The following is a 19,036-nucleotide window of genomic DNA, read 5'->3' on the forward strand; positions in this document are numbered from 1 at the left end:
AAAGTAAGTGAACTTCAACTGTTGCAGCAGCTAAACGTCTGGGAGCTGATGGTCTAGTTTGAAGGGTCTTTCACAAGAGATTCCTCAACACACAGAGGTTCATTTTTGGGCACTCGAGAGCAGGGAGAAGATGCTGGAATTCAATGGTTGGGCTCTGCAACTCTCAGAATTTGCTGCAGCCTCCAGAGTGGAATCCATTGCTGCTAAAGGTATTCAAATGCCTGGATGTGCCAGGTGAATTTCTAACCTAGTTCTATCAAAATTAGATTTTTGTCTGAGCCTGTCAAATGCAGGGCCTCAGGGCAGCTGCATAACAAATACCCTGCAAAGAGGAACACAAATACCAGGATACCGAGAGCTTAGAAAACTGCCTTTATTCTATTAGTTGTTGGAAAAAAGAAATAATACAGAAAAGAAGAGTTTAGTTGGCTGCAGATCAGCAAGAAGTTCACAGATGGGAGTTTGGCCACCAGGTGGTTACCAAGCAATACATAAAGAACTTGCATTTTTATAGCCTTGAGCTGAGTCCAGCAGGTTAACTTAAAGCTTCTGAAATGTTCAGTTGCCTTGAGTGTGAACAGGCTGCCTTTCCCTGGCTCCTAAGGCAGGTGCCAGAAGATCACAGAAAAAACCTCTTCCTGGGTGCAGAGATTAGAATTTATACCATACAAATGGGTCAGACACTTACAAACAAACAGGGAGGTGGGGGAGGAATCAGCTGCTTTCCACTCGACTTTATTTTCAAATAAACTTTCTTTAAAAAAAAACAAAAAAAACCCAGAAAAACCTTATGCAGGGATTACAAGTAACAGTAGTAGGAAATCCAATTATACAAAAAATACTACACTGCGGCTGGGGCATATAGATTTATTTTTGGTACCATACATTTAAGTGGCACTAATTAAATAGTAACTAAAAGGTAACTAACATGAAACTACAGAACTGTCACTTTTCATAGCTTGATGGGATCTGTTATTTCAGGGTGTGGTCACAGTTTCAAACTATCGTTTTACACCCTATGCAGCCATGAAAAATCAAATCTCCCTAAAATGTGAAAGCACTGGTGTTATTCTGGACTCCACATACAGCCATGTAGCTCTTGTACCCAATTTGAATGGTACACTAGTTATAAAGTAGTTTCAGCTCAATTCTCAGTGTTATCAGCTTTTTCCTCTTTCTAGAAAGATGCAAGAAGTTAGAGAATTGTCTTCAATTAGCGCCTGGCACATACTGCACGTGCAGACGTTTGTTAAAGGAATGTTGACGTTACTTGTGTGCACAGATGAATTAGATGCAGACTGTTATAAAAATCATAGTTGGCTTCTAAATATTGGTAGCAAGATGATTTGATTTTTAAATCTCTTAAGTAAATTATTATAGATAAATGAAAAAGGCCAGTAATCATACACTAAGATTAATAAACAGCACTTCAAAATTAATCAAGTGCAGGGTGCTGCCTGGGCTGTCTTCCCTTGGCCATGCTTTACAAGAGAAGGCAGCCAGATTTTTTTTTGCCACGCCGGGCTTGCAAAGCAGCTCTAGTGGCCATTTCAAAAACCTCCCTCACACCATCTTTGGTCTTTGCAGAGCACTCCATGTACCCGAATGCACCAATGCGGTTTGCCATGTCTCTGCCTTCTTCAGGTTTGACTGGCTCCTGTGCAATACAATAGTAAAAACAAATTAGTAGGGTCCAACAATGCACCTGAACAGGTCATTCTTTTCATCGTCTTCCAGGTTTGCCAGAAGTGCAAACTACATACTCTATTTAGATCCCATCTGGAATCTAAAATGCACATTTATTTTCTGGATTAAGACCCAGTTTAATTAAGAATAATGTTAAATACATTTTCTTTCCCACAGGTTGTAACATAACACCTCACATTACTGAAGAATTTTTAAAATCTCATTTACCTCATCACTTCATTTAATTATATTTTGGACAATGAAAATGATGATAGCCCAGTTTGGATCAGTCAGTGTCAATTATCTATAGTCCATTTATTCAGGGTCCAATTCTCATGTCATAGTATAAAAGCTTCAACATTTGTGTTGCAAATGCTTCAGGGGAATATATGTTTAAACAAACTGTTGCCATTGGCAATTTAAAAGTAATGGAACCAGTGACTTAATGATACTTGGGAAGTAAACGCAATTTTACAAGTCATTATCGTAGCAGTACCAAACCCCCCAGCAATATTAATAGATACAAAAATTGCCGTGTCACTTTTCGTTTAAAAGAAACATTATGCCAGGACAGTCAAGTTTGCCTATTTGGGCAGGGTATTCTCATGCTTAAGGATGACTACTTTTTACTAGACCTGGTATGCTGCTGTTGGGGATTGTTTCAAAATGAACCACATTTTGTCTTTACTCATGAACAAACCAAAGCAAGGCTGTTCAAGTTATTATTTAAAACCACTGTCCAATGCAATGGTTTCTTTGTGGGACAGTGTACTATGAGTACTATGTACTATGATAAATGGTATCCTACATAGTGATCTAAATGTCTATTTTGTTATGTATGTGCTTGGTGTGTTCATTTTACCTTATCACTGACCTCCCAACTCTTCTAGAACCACTCCTCCAATTTGGGGCATTCATCTACCAATAGTCTAACTGATGAGAGAGAAAAATTCTTAATTTCTTTGAGAGTGACCTTTACTGCTAGGAAGCCCCAAGAAGGTTAGAAAAGCATCATGTGGTGCCTCTGACAAGATCCTTCGTAAGAGACTACTAAAGAAAATATCCAACTGCAACTGAGCATCGTTTGGCTCTTTAACATCTGTATTTAACAACTTAGTTCTGATTTAAACTATGCAACCATAACACTTAAGTAACAGATTGTGTTTATTTTTCATCTAAAAGAGACTTTCAATTTTCTGTCCTGAATAACTGTCATTTTCAGCCAGTTCTCTATGATCTGTATTGCTCTGAACATTTTCCAATTTCAATAAAAGCCCCACTTAGCTATTTCCCACAGATCATCACTTTGTTCCTGAAACTTCATTGCAGGGCTGAGTCAAAACACACCCAGCGTGACCTGCTCTAAATCAGCTTAGCAAGAAACAGGAGCACACAGAAGAGGGGTGGAGGAGACGGGATGCAATAAAGGAATCTAACACTTCTTATTCTACCTAGCGGAGCCAAACTGTATGAGGAGACAAGTAGCTTTGTTCCAGGATGTGGTGCTGAGGGGATGGTGTCCAGGGAAAGCTGTCAATCAGTGTGAACACTTAGTTAATGTGCTCATTAGCCATATTACAAAAACTGTCACGTTTTATTGTAAGAAGGGCAGAAAGAAACTTGCCTGCTTCATTTTGGCCAGCTCCCGTCGTGTGTGCTCATCATTTCTTAAGTCCTTCTTGTTTCCTACCAGGATGATAGGCACATTGGGGCAGAAATGTTTCACCTCTGGGGTCCACTTCTCTGGGATGTTTTCTGGAGGGAGGGGGAGAAAAAAAAGCAGAAGTGTCTCGTAATCCACATACAAGGCTAGAAAAAAGTGTTTGGGGCAGTTTTCTTTTTAAGATCATTGCTGCTTTCTGACTAGAACTATGCTGCTTTATTCCATGAAATTTCAGTCAGCTTCTGGTGAGATATAAACCACTAAACATCACATTTCCTCTCTTGTTGCAACTACCACCAAATACAAAAACAAACATTCTAAAGCCAGGGCCTGTCTGTAACCTTCCCAAATTCCTGTTTGAAGTGGTCTCTGATTTCCATTTTTCTGGTCACTAGCATGTCCATTTCTCCAAGCCCCATTCATATCCAGAAAGTCAGGCCCCATACTCTGCATGTACACAAGGCCTTAAATAATCATCTCTCTGAGACCAAGCCTACCCACAAGTTTTAGACTTTTGGTGCACATGAAGGTAAGACTGGGGATCCATCTGTCTCAGTGCTGAGACTGTCCAAATGAAACAGATGATATTTCATGATTTCTATGACTTGGCAGGTGTTCAGCCACCCGGAGCGAATGGTCTGACAAATGTTTGAACTGTTGGCTGCACAAGCTTTGCGAGAACAAGACTCCAACACCACAGCAGAGGAAATTCCTACACCAGACCTCAAGTGTAGCTCAAACAAACCTGTCCCACCATGGTCTCCAGAGCACAACCCATACATGCTAAAGGAGAATTTAGTTTCCTTTGCCACAACTATCAAGGAAATGCTATTCCCCATAAGTAACCCCAATAGCAGATAGAGCAATCCTTTCATAAACTTGTTCAACTGCACCATGAGTGAAGGCTAGGAAACCTGTGCATTAAAGCATGGGAAGTAGAGATGGCATCACATCTACCTCAACAAAACTCAAACACAGCTTAACAGCCAGGCATTTGGGGGAAACCCCTGGCACAAAGAAAGGCCAAATAGTGGGCTACAGTGTTATGAGCAAAGCTCTTACCCTACACAAACCTGGTATATTCAATGAGACAGACAGATGAAAGTAGTATCTTTCAAGACTGTCACATCAAGCTTGCTGTTTTAGCTCAGTGCAACTAATAGGAAGCTCCACAGGCAGAAGGAAGAGTGCCTCAATGTTTCCTCTAATTTTTTCCCCATCCATGTGCAGAATGAATTTTGCTTTGTGCACCAATATCAAGGTAATGTGCAGATGTGCGCCACCAGTGGAATATAATATATATATTTTTAAAAGTTACCATAGGGATAATTACTCCAGCCAGGACAGGTTAGACATTGTAGAACTCACTACTTGAAAAAATTAAATTTAAGAGTAAGAGAAATAAAAATTATGACATGCATAGACCAGTCAAAAAACTCAAATAACAGCACTTTGAAAGAATAAAATTACAGAGGATATGTGCGCATTGCAGGAAGTACCAAGAAGTAACAATAACAATACCACCAGTATGTGTTGGGAGGTGGGCGAGAGAGATAGAGACACATGCTGCCCCTTTAAGTAGATCAGCACTCACCAGTCTGAATGCTGCTTTTTCAGACACAGCAGCACCACCACCTCCGTCCCACTTCTGAGCTCTGTCGTGTCCCCCCCACTCCTGGGGCTCTGCAGAGATGGGGTACTGGGCGGGGGGGGGGAGATCCTGACATCAGCAGCCCCCCACTCTGCACAGCAAGCAGGAGGCTGCCAGGAGCAGCTGGCCAGGGGCTCCAAGGCAAAGGGCAGGAGCAGCGCGGCCGGGGGGGGGGGGGGGGCGCACCTGACATGTGCGGCACTTGATTGACTCTTGTGCGACTGTGCAGGTATGCAGCTTAGCGGGAACACTGCTCTGGACCACCTCTGGGACCCAGACAGAAGTGGACATTCCTTTATACTGTCTCTCAGGGAGCTGATACAACAATGCAACTGTTTGGCCTGGGGTGGAAGTCATTGTCAACACTCCGATAGCTGGCAGTCTTCATCTACAACATGGCCAAGGATTAAACTTTCCACGCCAATAAACCCTAGAGAATGGAGTCTATTCCTGTATGAATCCAAGAGTTCCAGCCTAGTGCTTTTTCTCATTGGCCACCATTACTGCCCAAGTTCTCAAGTACACAACATTTGAAAACACTGTTCATGGACTAGATACAGACTGGCTGCCACTTCCAAGATGGGAGGAACTGAACTGAGGCCCTCAAATGCTGATCCCATTTGAGCTGGGGAGAGTTTCATACAGGCAAAGGATGGCACCCCTTCAATCTCTAGCACTAAAACAGAGCTCACCGTTGCTGGAGAGGAACCTCCTGGCCATCTCAGTCTCTGGCACCAAGGGCTCCTTGGTTCTGACAACTTGGGATAACTACCCACTCTGGAATGATCTCACAAAGTCCCCTTTCTGCTGCAACTAGCTTCTTGTTCTAAGCCTGGAAGTTGGTAGATCAAATGGACTCCAGGGATAAGATATGGTTTCAGTAGATGATGGTCTATTGCTATTTGTATTACGGTAGCATCTAGATGCCTTGAGATTGGGGCCCTATTATCCTGGGCACTGTATAGACCTACAGTAGCAGCCCCTGCCCCAAAGAGCTGACAATCCAAATAGAAATGACAGAGGGAAACAGAGGCATAGAGCGGTAAAGGAACTTCCAAGGTCACACAGAAGATCAGTGGCAGAGAGTCAGGAAGAGAACCAGGTCTCCAAAGTCCCAGTCCAGTGGCTTATCCACTGGACTAAATACCAGCTTGCAGTCTGCCCAGGAAGTGCTAGGATGAGAGTCCGGTCACTGAGGAAACCCCAGCTCAGACCTCACGGTCCATCCTTGAGCAGCTCTTTGCAGCTGACAGTGATGGAACCTCTCAGCCCAGACTCAGTCTACCTCAGCGGTTCTCAAATTTCATTGTTGTCAAAAGGGGGTTGTGGTGCAAAGATTACTACAGGATCTCAGTGTCTTGTATAACTCTAGAATAGTTAGTATATTTGAAATCAAAATGCATTACAAGGCCGCATCTACAAAAAAAATAGCCACTAAATATTTTAATTCACAATCCACTGGCAAGACAATCTTTATATCCAGCAGTAAAAAATAAACATGCACCTAATGAGAGAGGTGAGCTTGTATTGATGGACATAAAGGCCTGAAGCAGAGCTCTGTGTGGGTGACAAAGATGGAAGCCCTGTATTTGTTTTTCAGTAAAGTCAGTGTTGAAAACCCAGCTTCACACAGGTAGGTGGATGAAAAATGGCATGAGTGCTTTCAAAGCTGCAAACGACAGCTCTGGATATTCTTCACGCACAGCAATCCAGAAGTTAGCAAAGGGTTGTTCAGAAAATCTCAGCATCAATGTCTCATCACAGGAAAGATCCATTAATGTTTCTTTCACTATAAAAAGTGACAACAGCACTTGCAGTCACTTCTGCATTAAAGGGATTTCTAATCCATGCCTGTTTTCTGATCCTTTACAGGGAAGTACTCCCGAAGCTGCAGTTTAAGGCTTTCCAGGTGGCTGATAATGGATTGCAAATCATATTTTGGCAAGGCATTTTCATCCAAAAAGTTATCCAGTAAAAGGCACCCTTCAAAACTGCCACAGTCCACATGAGCATACCACAAGGAAAATTTCTTGAATCAACTTTCAATTTGGTCAGTGAGAGAAAAGGCGGAAGTACCTCGTACTTGAAGTGAGGTACTGGCATTCAAAAATGACTGCCAGGTAAGCTAGCAAAGCAAGCCACTTGGTATCTGCAAACTTATCCACCAGCGGGGAATCTTTGAATGAAAAATTCTCACTTCCTCTCTGAGCTCAAACAAATGATTGAGAACCATTCCCCAAGAGAGTCACCAAATTTCTATGTGGTAAAGTAACTGACGGTGCTCAGCTCTCATCTCATCAAACAAAACTCCAAACAGACATACACTTGTTGAGCTATTCTTGATGAAGTCGACTGTGCGAACAGCAGGGCCGCCCAGAGGTGGGGGGCAAGTGGGGCAATTTGACCCAGACCCCGCAGGGTCCTCCACGAGAGTTTTTTGGGGCCCCTGGAGCAGGGTCCTTCACTCGCTCCGGGTGCCCTGGAAAACTCTCGCAGGGCCCGGGCCCCCGGAGCTTCTTCTACTCCAGGTCTTCGGCGGCGGGGGGGTCCTTCCACTCTGCGACCCACCGCCGAAGCAGGGGCCCCCCACCGCCGAAGACCCCAGGCCCCCTGAATACTCTGGGCGGCCCTGGCGAACAGTTTAATCAAGAACTTGTTTTAGAATAGGTGGCTTTTTTTTTTTTTGCAACTAGGACTTGCCTGTGTATAATACAGTGAGTCCAAACTGCTGCAGTGCAACAGCCTTCACTCGAGTGACTGTTTTTTTCCAGTCTCAGCACAAGCACCGTCCCTGCAAATTCCTACACAGCACTGTTATTCCAAGCCAGAATCAGAGACAAAAGCATCCAAAAGTGCAAAGAGCTGTTCCCCTGTAGCATGCTGTGGTAATGGCTGGTAGAACAGAAATTCCTCTTGGGTTTTTCCCATCACTCTCAAATTTTATGTATGTCAGTATCTGAACAGCACCAGACATCCATCGTTTTGTCAAGCTAAATGGCAAAAAAGGACTTTGCTTGATTTTGGCAATCACTTGCTCAGTCACGTCGTCTGCCATACGTGAATACGCCTTGCAATGATTCAATTCTCCTGACACTAAGTTGAGTCGCTGCACTTGTCCCACCATAATTGAAAACACTTTCTTGGCACATGGCCGAAAAAAGTTTCTCTGATAGTGTGTGGTGTCCCAGTTTTAGCTATCCAGTATGACACATGAAAGATGTCTCAAGGGCTCTCATTTGCTGTAGTTGCCTTTCTCAGTGCTCTTTTCTAGCCCTGTAGCTCTCCCAGCTTTTGCTGGAGAAAAAATCGAGCAGTTTTGTTTGAAGAGAACTGTGCTGTGTCTGCAAGTGCCATAACATTTTAAATGGTTTTAAGCTCTCCTTTGCCAGAACTTCACCACACACGACACACTCTGCCCATGGGCCTTCCTCAAAGCCAGTCCATGTAAATTCAAATTCCAAATATTTCGGATGGTATTTGCGGTTTCTTTCTTTCTTTTTTATTTTTTAAAACTGCAGTTTGGATTCTTGTTCTGAACTCTTCTTTAGCTACAAGTGGCAATTGACTACCCTTCATCACCCTTCTTTCCTACACTTTTCTTCAGAAAACTGCTAAAATTATTTCTAAATCAACTTTTCAAACTGGCTTCAATCATAACACATGCCAGGTCCTTGCTAGGAAACCACACAGGTGTCTGAGTAGACAGAAGTAATGCACAGAGCCAGGGTCTGGGAGTGGGAAGCAGGGCAATTGTCTGTGGCCCCACGCCACAGAGGGCGAGCAGCTAAGTTGCTTGGGCTGGGGTTCCGGCTGTCAGCAGGGGCTGAAATTTGTGGCAAGAAACTCAGGGTAGAGGGTGGGGGAGAAAGTGCCCCACACCCTCTGTGATACCCCTGCAGTTTCAGCCCCAGCCCCACCGTCAGGTACTCTATATAGGTGTGCAATGATTAATCAGTTCTCAGCGAAGTTTCTGCCTATCAAAGGGGAGCTAGAGTATTCTAGAGCAGTGGTTCTCAAAATTTTTTTTTTCCACAGACGTGAAAATTGCTGAGAGTCTCAGCAGACCACTTATTGATCTTTCCAAATGTTGTTTGTACCGTTGGCTAAGTATTGTTTTGGATTAAAGAACTATATAAAACAAAACAAAAAACCCAAACCAAAAAAAAAAATCAGTTCTACAAATAAAAGCACACAACTCATATTTTAATATCAGTAGTCTTACCTTTCTAATGCGATGGATGTGCCCCCTCTCCCCTGCTGTGGCAGCCCCCAAGCTGGGGCTGGGAAGGAGAGCAGTGTCTCCCTGGCAACCGCAGCCCTGGAGCTGTGGAAAGTCGCCTCTCTCTCTGGATGTGCAGCGCTGCACATCCCAAACTCCCCCCACCCTCTGCACGGCTCCACTAATTAGGTGGGTGGCCCTTCATTGTCTTGTGTGTGTCTGTCCAGGCACGAACCTTAGAGGGAACTATCCACGGACCACCTGAATGGAGCTTGCAGACTGCAGGTGGTCTGTGGACCACAGTTTGAGAACCTCTATTCTAGAGTTTCTTAGGGAATTCAGAGAGCTGAAGCCAAGATGCCCAATGCATCATGACAGCAGTGGAAATGGACAGAGCTGCCATATCAGCTGCATCTATGAAGCCTTGTAGCAATGCCCTAGCCCAGGGGTAGGCAATCTGCGGCACACGAACTGATTTTCAGTGGCACTCACACTGCCCAGGTCCTGGCCACCAGTCCGGGGGACTCTGCATTTTAATTTAATTTTAAATGAAGCGTCTTAAAAGTTTTAAAAACCTTATTTACTTTACATACAACAATAGTTTAGTTAGATATTATAGACTTAAAGAAAGAGACCTTCTAAAAATGTTAAAATGTATTACTGGCACACAAAACCTTAAATTAGAGTGAATAAATGAAGACTCGGCACACCACTTCTGAAAGGTTGCCGACCCCTGTTCTAGCCGATAGTTGACCATGAGCTATGATGGCCTGGAACTGTTCACGATGTTCTGTTGGAAGGTGATTCAACAGACAAGGTGACTTTTGATGGTATGATTGTACTTTGCCATAAGGACTTGATAATTTGTGATCCTGAAGTGTAGAGTCACAGACAAATAAGCCATATGGCCCAAAAGGTCAAGGTGTTTTGATCCTTATTGTATGCAGTCAATTTAGCATGGGGCTGCCTGCCACATTCATTTACAGCTGAAACACAACCAAGGATTTGGGTGAAGGGTGCTAGATGCTCTGTCTCAGTTGGAGGCAATTGAGAAGGCACTGAGGGCAGTTTGGCTACATGACCCAATATATCCTCAGCAGGAGGCACAAGGAGGTGTAGGGCGCATGCACTGGTTGAATGGGCACTGCTACTAAAACTCTCCGATCAAAAGCAAATGGGGTGCACATGCACCTAAAGTGGAGCACCCACAGGAACACTACTGAAAGAACAAAGATTCATTACACAAAATATTGAAGCTAGCATTGCAATGTATATAAAAATGTGGTTAGTAGAAATCCACTCAATATTAAACCATAGATAAATGAATTAAAGGCTGCACAGTACAGTCTCCTAGGGATACAGGAAACCTGGTTTGGATTCAGTTTTACTTACCTAAACTATCAGGACTATCAATTGAAAAACACATAAGTATAACATCAGTGTCTGGATATGACAGAGGCCTAAGTCGATCATAATCTTCTTGTCCTGCAGTATCCCACAGGGCCAACTCAACCTACAAAAAAGAATGAAGGCAGTTAGCCAAAATGATCAAGGGGAAATCTGATTCAAGTGTGAGTAATCCAAGCAAAGTAGAGAGTGGATTTCAGTGAACATGACTCAACAGGAGGGGAACACAGTGCACTCCACTTTCACAAATGGAAAATGAGGAGTTGTCTATTCCCTGCATCCAAAAATCAAATTAACATATTGACAAGATTTTCCATTACATCAGTGGTTATCCCTACACCTCTGAAGAGTGGGAGCTACCAGAAAGAAAAAGCAAGATGGATGAACTGAAGGGATATAATAGCCTAAAAATAGTTCTCTGAGGCTGGGAAACTACTCTGTAAACAATCGAAGAGGTCACATTTTCAGTAAAACAGGACTATACATGCACCTGCTTTTCCAGAACTTGGACAGATTAAAAAAATTCACCCCACACTCCAACTAAAAGACAAAAATTTCAAAGGGCCACTCATTTCTGTGTAGTTTTACTGAAGTTCCACCACCATAGTGGAAACTTAAACCCGCAATTTGCTGATCTTTCGTGTGCAACACCCATTATTGCTAAGGGCTGAATAAATGAAGTCATCTTTTAAGATCTCAATTTGGGGCAGAGCTAGGAGAACTACAGCACAGAATTTTTTGGAAAAAAAACTAGAAAACTACAAGCTATACTAAGTACCTACAATAATTAAACTGCAAATACTAAATGGATGGACCGTATGCAAAAAAGAGTTCAGAAACTTTCCAAGCAGCTCTGGTTAAGTGCAACAGGCAGCAACTGGACTCCAAACATCAATATGCTTGAATGCCATGCAACTGTCAATTGTTTAACTTATAAAGACAACAGCTCAAATGCTACTCTCAATTATAGGGTGCATCTGCATAGATTTCCAGGAAGGTTGCACTAATGTAACAGAGGGCAGAACTGGGCTCAGAATGAGAAGTTACTTACCAGTAACTTGTTCTTTGTATCTCCTTGGCGCATTCACATTTGTGGGAGCAGGCTCATGGTGGTGAACACATGGAACCCTCTTCTAAAGCAGTGTCTGCTGGGGGGGGTGCACGAGTGCCTTTGTGTGGTGCTGAAGGAGCCGCTCTAGTCTACACAACAGTGCATACCCTTTAGCCATCTCAGCTCCTTCTCTCCTTTGAGGGCATCTGTGCATTCCCACTTGTGGGACACTAGTGAGTAGTGTTCCCTGAGACGTTCCCCTCTGGTATTATCTGGACGGGTGATCTGCTAGGTCACTCCAATCCTTGACTCTGGGAGCCAGCCTTACCCTGTTCTGCTGTGAAAGCCCCCACTCCTGGGCTGTTCACGCACAGCCTCTGGTATGTAAGCTGCTCCTTGGATTGCGCAACCAAATGACACTAGCCAATATCTCCAGTCCCAGACACAGGAACCTCCATTTTGCAGTGTCCAGTTTTATGCCCTCTGGATGCTGCAAGCTTATATGAGTTCAAAGAAATTGATATGTACCAGGCTTGTTATCCCAAGGGGAGTTTCTGACATGCTTCAAACCAAATGCACTGCTTCAGGTAGAACAAACAAACATTAATTAATCAATCAATCAATTGTAGAATATCAGGGTTGGAAGGGACCTCAGGAGGTCATCTAGTCCAACCTGCTGCTCAAAGCAGGACCAATCCCCAGACAGATCTTTGCCCCAGATCCCTAAATGGCCCCCTCAAATACTGAACTCAACCATGGGTTTAGCAAGCCAATGCTTAAACTACTAAGCTATCCCTCCCTCCAAAAAAACTGCAAAGATAAATTTTAAGTGATTATAAATCAAAGCATAAGTCAGATTTGGTCAAATGAAATAAAAGCAAAATGCATTCTAAGCTGATCTTAACACTTTCAATGCCCTTACAAACTTAGATGCTTTTCACCACAATCTGGCTGGTTGCTCTTCAGCCAGGCTCTCCCCTTTGATCAGCGCTTTAGTCACTTGGTGGGGTGTCAGTAGATGTAGGTGGGAGAGGAAGAGCATGGCAAATGCCTCTCCCTTTTATCATGTCCTTTATTCCCTCTTGGCTTTGCGCCCCCCCCCCCCCCTTTCAGAGTCAGGTGAGCATTACCTCATCGCAGTCCCAAACTGGCCAAAGGAGGGTGTGTGTGTGACTCACTCAAGAGTAGCAGCAAAGAATCCTGTGGCACCTTATAGACTAACAGAAGTTTTGCAGCATGAGTTTTCGTGGGTGAATACCCACTTCTTCGGAAGTGGGTATTCACCCACGAAAGCTCATGCTGCAAAACTTCTGTTAGTCTATAAGGTGCCACAGGATTCTTTGCTGCTTCTACAGAACCAGACTAACACGGCTACCCCTCTGATACTTGTCACTCAAGAGTCCAACAGATCCTTTTGTTACTGCCTAGGCCAGCGTCCTTTGTTCCTGTGAAGTTGGGCAGGGTTTGTCCCATACCTACCCTGATGAGATGTGAACTGCCTCTCTACTCTTGGACAGTTTTTGCCTGGGCTTATTTTAAGCCATGAGGATACATTTTCAGCCTCATAACTATATATAGTAATGTTATAGGTTATAATTTCATGTAACATTACTGTAACAACAATGCTCAGTGCATCATGATCCTTCCGAAGACACCTAACATGACAAACTTTGCATTGGATCCCACACAATCATTTTACAAGGATGACCATGGGGGTGCTGGGTGATCCCCGGAGGTACAGAGCATCACGTTCTCTTAGGAAGAAGGCAGGCAAGGAGAGCGCTAATAAACTTGGACTGCAGCATTGTCCTACCCAATTTCACATCGGAGTTCAATTTCAAAAGAAAAATGCCTGGTTAAGGTATGCACTGAACTCCATGTTGCTGCTCTCTCTTTCTCCAACAAGAATGTGCCTGAAAGAAGCCATAGCTGTAGGAGTGGCTCCAGTACAATTTTTTAAAACTATAGGTACTGGTACTTTAATACACTGGGACAATCTATGTAGAGATAAATGCCATGGGGAGTCTCTCCATGAACTATAAACAGAGTTTGTCTTAATAGATTTTGTACTGTGTAGGTCAGGGGTCTCAAACACGTGGCCCACGAGCTGCTTGCGGCCCGCCAGGTTATTTTCTGCGGCCCACAAGCTCCTCGTGGCCCCCCCCACCCTCCCCCAGTGTTTATCTAGAGCGGCTCCGATCTGGCGCACACCAGGGGCAGGGCAGGTTCCCTGCCTGCCTGCCCTGCCCTGCTCCAGGAAGCGGACAGAACCTGGGGGAGGAGAGGCACAGGGGTGTGTGTTGACATTGCTTCAGGCACCGCTCCCAGCAGCTCCCATTGGCTGCAGTTCCCCGTTCCCGGCCAATGGGAGATGCTGGGGGCGGTGCCTGAAGCAACAGCAACACACATACCCCTGCACCTCTCCTCCCGCACGTGCCAACTGCTTCCCGGAGCAGTGTGGGGCGGGCGGGGAGCCTGCCCTGCCCCCAGTGCGGGGCGGGCCGGAGCCCGCCACCCGAACCCCTCCTGCAGTCGAACCCCCTGCCCTGAGCCCCTTGCCGCACCCTACACCCGACCCCCTGCCCTGAGCCCTCTCCCGCACCCCACACTCCTCCTGCACCCCAACCCATTGCCCAGAGCCCCCTGCCGCATCCCTCCTGCACCACAATCCCCTGCCCTGACTCCCTGCCGCACCCCTCACCCCAACCCAACCCACTGCCCAGAGCCCCTTGCCTCACCCTAATCCCATCCTGACCCCTTGCCACACCCTCCCCCCTCCTGCACCCCGATCCTGTCCTGACCCCTTGCCACACCCCTCATCCCTCCTGCACACCACACCCCAACTCCCAGCCCTGAGCCCCCACCACACCCCACACTGCTCCTGCACCCCCTGGGGGCAGGGAGGGGGCAGAGTTGGGGTGGGGATTTTGGGGAAGGTGTTGGAATGGGGGCAGGGAAGGGGTGGGAAGAGGTGGGGCCTCAGGGAAGGGGTGGAGTAGGGGCGGGGCCAAGGGTGGCAGGGGGGAATTGTCAGTAATGCGGCCCTTAGGCCAATGTACTAGTCCTCATGTGGCCCTCCTGGTCATTTGAGTTTGAGACCCCTGGTCTAGGTAAACCCAGGGAGTTATTTTAACACAGTGTGCCAGTGTGTTTCCCTGAGATGAGAATGGGGTTTTAGGAAGAAGACAGCAAGGGAAATGTATTGATTGAGGTGCAAGTCAGATACCAGCTTAGGCCTTATCTACACTACCACGGTAAGCTGACCTAAGTTACGCTACTTCAGTTACATGAATAATGTAACTGAGGTTGACGCAGCTTAGGTCGACTTACCAAGGTGTCTACACAGTGTTGTGTCAATGGGAGACACCTTCCACCTACTTTTAGGGTTGCCAGGCATCCAGTTTTAGACCAAAACACCAGGTCAAAAAAGGATTCTGGCAGCTCTGGTCAACACTGCCGACTGGGCCATTAAAAGTCCAGTCAGCAGTGTTGCAGGTTTAAGGCAGGCGAGTCCCTAACTTTCCTGGCACTGCGCTGTGCCCTGGAAGCAGCCAGCAGGTCCAGCTCCTAGGCAGGGGGGCCATGGGGCTCCATGTGCTGCCTCTGCCCCGAGCACTGGCTCCACACTCTCATTGGCCAGGAACTGTGGCCAATGGGAGCTGGCGGGGGGCGCCTGCAGGCGGCACCCAGAGCCTGCCGCCCTACCCCCCAACCTAGGCGACGGACCTGCTGGCCACTTCTACGGTGCAGCACAGTGCCAGGACAGGCAGGGAGCCTGCCTTAGCCCTGCTACATTGCTGACCGGGAGCTGTCTGAGGTATAGCCTGCACCCCAACACTGAGCCCCCCAAACCCAGAACCCCCTGCTGCACCCTAAAACCCTCATCCCCAGGCTCACCCCAGAGCCCCCCCTCAATTCCCCATCCCATCCCAGAGCCAGCATGCCCCATTTAGAGCCCTCACCCCCTCCCACTCCCTAACCCCAGCCCAGTGAATGTGAGAGAGGATGGGGGACAGTGAGCCACCGAGAGAGGGGGAATGTAGTGAGCGGTGGGCAGGGCAGGGCAAGGGTATCTGGTTTTGTGCAGTTAGAAAGTTGGCAACCCTACCTACTTCCCTTACTCTTCTCGGGGAGCTGGAGTACCAGAATCGATGGGATAGCACTCAGCCATCAATGTAGTGGGTCTTCGCCAGACCTACTAAATCGATGCCGCTGCATTGATCGCAAGAGCGCTGATGTACCGGTAAGTGGTCATCGCCTTAGGCATGATGGAGCTTCATAACCATCTTTGAGCCATGGTGTAAGGTGGTGTAGCCCTTGTGCCTGGAGTACACTTACCCTCCTTGCAGAAGTGGAGGCAATAAGGAAAGCTGTATTTAGAAATAAGATGTTCTAAAGAAGCTAATCTAGAAAGCTCAAAAATGGGGAGGGGAGGAAAGAGGAGGAATTAGTACAAGATTTAAATCCCAAGAGGAAGGACACTCCTTGGTTGGGGGAAAAGCATTAGTCAAGCCTTTAGAAATCTGGAGACTGGGGTGGAGGGAAAACTGATCTGCCTCTGACGTGGTGCTAATAGCGGAAACGGCTGCCAGGTGAACCTTAAGAAATGCACCCAACAGACCAGACCTTGGGTTGCAAGATTCAGTAAGTAGCCCAGATGTGCAAAAATCCATTTTGGAATGGAGGCATAACCTTGTCATTGGTCCTGATGCAAAATCTTTTCATTTTTGTTTGAAAGAGGAGCTCTTCCTAAACATGAGCATGATGGATTGCAATCTAAGAACAGGTGTGGTCCATGCTAGTTAACCAGGCTGTCGTCCATGCTGTGAGATGTAGCATCTCGGGATTCGGGTACAGTATTCTACACTGAGACAAGCAGTCTGGAGACAGAGACAAGCAGATTAGGGTGGTTACCTAGAGAGGTCCAAGAATTTGTATACCAGAGTTGGCATGGTCACAGGTTAGGAAAAAATCAAAGCAGACAGTCACTGATTCTAATGACCCTGGGATCACAGGTGCAGGGGAGAGACAGGTCCCACTTCAGAAGAAATGTATCAGAAAGAGGTATTGCCTCTTTCTGCTCTGGTGCAGCAGAGTTGGCGCTTGGTATTTTGCCTTGATGTGAAATGGTATAGTTTTTGCGTGGCCCCATTTGATAACATTTTCTGACCACTGATGTTTTTAGAGACCATTCATATAGATGCTGCATCTTGCTGCTCAACAAGGCTGCTTGCATATTTTCTTCTCCAACAGATATATGCCTACCAGATGGATCTGGTGCTTTGTACACCACATCTAGTTTCTTTCCTCTACTTAATGATGGAGAACCTGGCTGTGATGTTGTTCATTATTAACCAATATCAATTTCACATTGGCCTGAAAATAATGGTGATGGCACTTGGATTCTAGACTTCCATTGGGGACGAGGTGGAGGGGTCAGTGGCGAATGTGGATGTGAAAGCAGAAGGGATGGACTGTATACCCTACAAGATAGTTTCCCTGGCCCCAACCAGGAAAGCTGTTGTAGGACTTCAGGAGGGATCACAAGTTTCCTCTAAAAACAGCGAGGAGTCCTTGTGGCACCTTAGAGACTAACAAATTTATTTGGGCATAAGCTTTCGTGAGAAATAACCCACTTCATCAGATGGAATCATATGAAGTGGGTTATATCCCACAAAAGCTTATGCCCAAATAAATTTGTTAGTCTCTAAGGTGCCACAAGGACTCCTCATTGTTTTTACTGATACAGACTAACACTGCTCTGAAGTTTCCTCTGCAAACTGCATGGTTAGACTGTGGTGTTCTGTGACCCAGTACTGCAGGGATCTCACATGAAACTTAGCTTGAGCCGTCACGTATGCTGAAGAGGCCACAGGGCTCATAAGGCTCAAATGAACTGTGTCAGCTGGTTTGGTTGGGCACTGAGTGTGATCAGGGCTTGCTAGATCTTGAGGAACCTGTCCTCAGAGGAAAGCTCTGGCCTGGATTGAATCCAGAAATGCCCCAATCAGATCAATTGGTTGGACTGTGAATTTCTCACGGATTATTTGGGGTACCAGAGAACAGGTTACAAGTGTATTCAAAATGCCAGTTCTTGCTGTGATTTTGTGTTTACTAGTTAATCATGCTGGTATACATAAACACCCCTTCATCTGAGATGGGCGGCCACCACTGCTAGACATGAATAACCAGGGACTTATGGACAGGCCGAAAGAAAATTTTGAACTGGATAGCTGATTCCCATGTAGAACCCCTCAGGTATTTGATGTGGCTCTTCCTGATGAAACGTGAAGGTATCTAGAATCACGTACCATGTCTCCTTTAAATCAAGGGTTATGTACCAGTCTCCATGGGATAGGGATGAGATATGCTCTCTCTCAAGATGGGTATCCTGAACTTGAAGGTGTATGTGTACTTGTTCAGGTTCCTTTGTACTAGGATGGATCTAAAATTACCTGCCTTCTTGGACATCAGGCAATAAGGATTGTATTCATTCCCTCGATATTCCAGTGGGATTTTATTCTCCCTTTGCAAGGAGGGATACCAGTTCATATAAGACGACTCCCTCATGAGACTGGTACCAAAAGAGGAAGGAAGGAGACTATGGTGAGGGGACCAAGTGCAGAACTGGACAGACTGCCAAGACTGCAGATTGGTATCCAATACCCAATGACCAAAAGTAAGTGAGTAGCAATCACTACAGGAGGAGGAGACAAGTTCCAAAGAGAGGAGATAGGGTACAGAGATCTGAAGAAGTGCTGTTAGAGTGGTATTTCTCTCTGGAAAGTACCCTCAAATTCACCGTTTTGAGGCAGATGCTACATGCTGCAAAGGGGTATGATGAGAAATCCTGGTACTGTGTTACTAGAATTTCTCAGTATTTGGTTTGGCAGGTGGCTGGTATCGTCTTTGGTGCTACACATCTTGAGGATAAGCTGGGATCTGTCTCTGGTCACAGAAATCATGGCATGAGAACCACCTTTGGAAGAAACTATTACACTGGAAGACACCTAGTGAATGAGCTATGGCTATAGTTGTCTTGATCTTTCCTAGGATCTAATCTATGTGTCACAAAATAGGCAGTTTCTCTTTAAGGGCAGATCCTTGATTTTACTTAGACTACGGCAATAGCCCTGAATATCTAAGCTAGGACTCACTCACTCTCTCTCCCCCGCCCCCAGAAATCTCCATTTTCCTGGCACTTGTATCTGTAGCATAATATGCTGCCCTCAAAGAATGCAAAGCCAACATTCAGCCCTCACTTGACCAGGATTCTGGCTGCTTCTTTTTGTTCTTTGGGGAGAAAGTCCATATGGGATACAATGAACCCCATTTTGATGTAGCCGTACCCCACAATTA

The 19,036-nt window shown here is 45.7% G+C and overlaps 1 protein-coding gene across 5 annotated transcripts in view; it reads right to left on the minus strand.

Annotated features, from left to right (window-relative positions):
- Window positions 1-357: 357 nt before the first annotated feature.
- Window positions 358-19,036, minus strand: part of RHOA (ras homolog family member A) — a 99,557-nt gene continuing 80,878 nt past the window's right edge. For all 5 annotated transcript variants that reach the window (XM_039547084.1, XM_039547086.1, XM_039547085.1 and 2 more), the window contains 3 exons: window positions 10,612-10,732; window positions 3,311-3,441; window positions 358-1,657 (listed from right to left, as the gene is read on the minus strand). In XM_039547084.1, coding sequence (XP_039403018.1) covers window positions 1,484-1,657; window positions 3,311-3,441; window positions 10,612-10,732 — 426 coding nt within the window. In that variant the 3' untranslated portion in view covers window positions 358-1,483. The remainder of the gene's footprint in view (window positions 1,658-3,310; window positions 3,442-10,611; window positions 10,733-19,036) is intronic.

This window comes from Mauremys reevesii, linkage group 7, assembly GCF_016161935.1.
Source record: "Mauremys reevesii isolate NIE-2019 linkage group 7, ASM1616193v1, whole genome shotgun sequence".
Classification (NCBI taxonomy): Eukaryota; Metazoa; Chordata; order Testudines; family Geoemydidae; genus Mauremys; species Mauremys reevesii.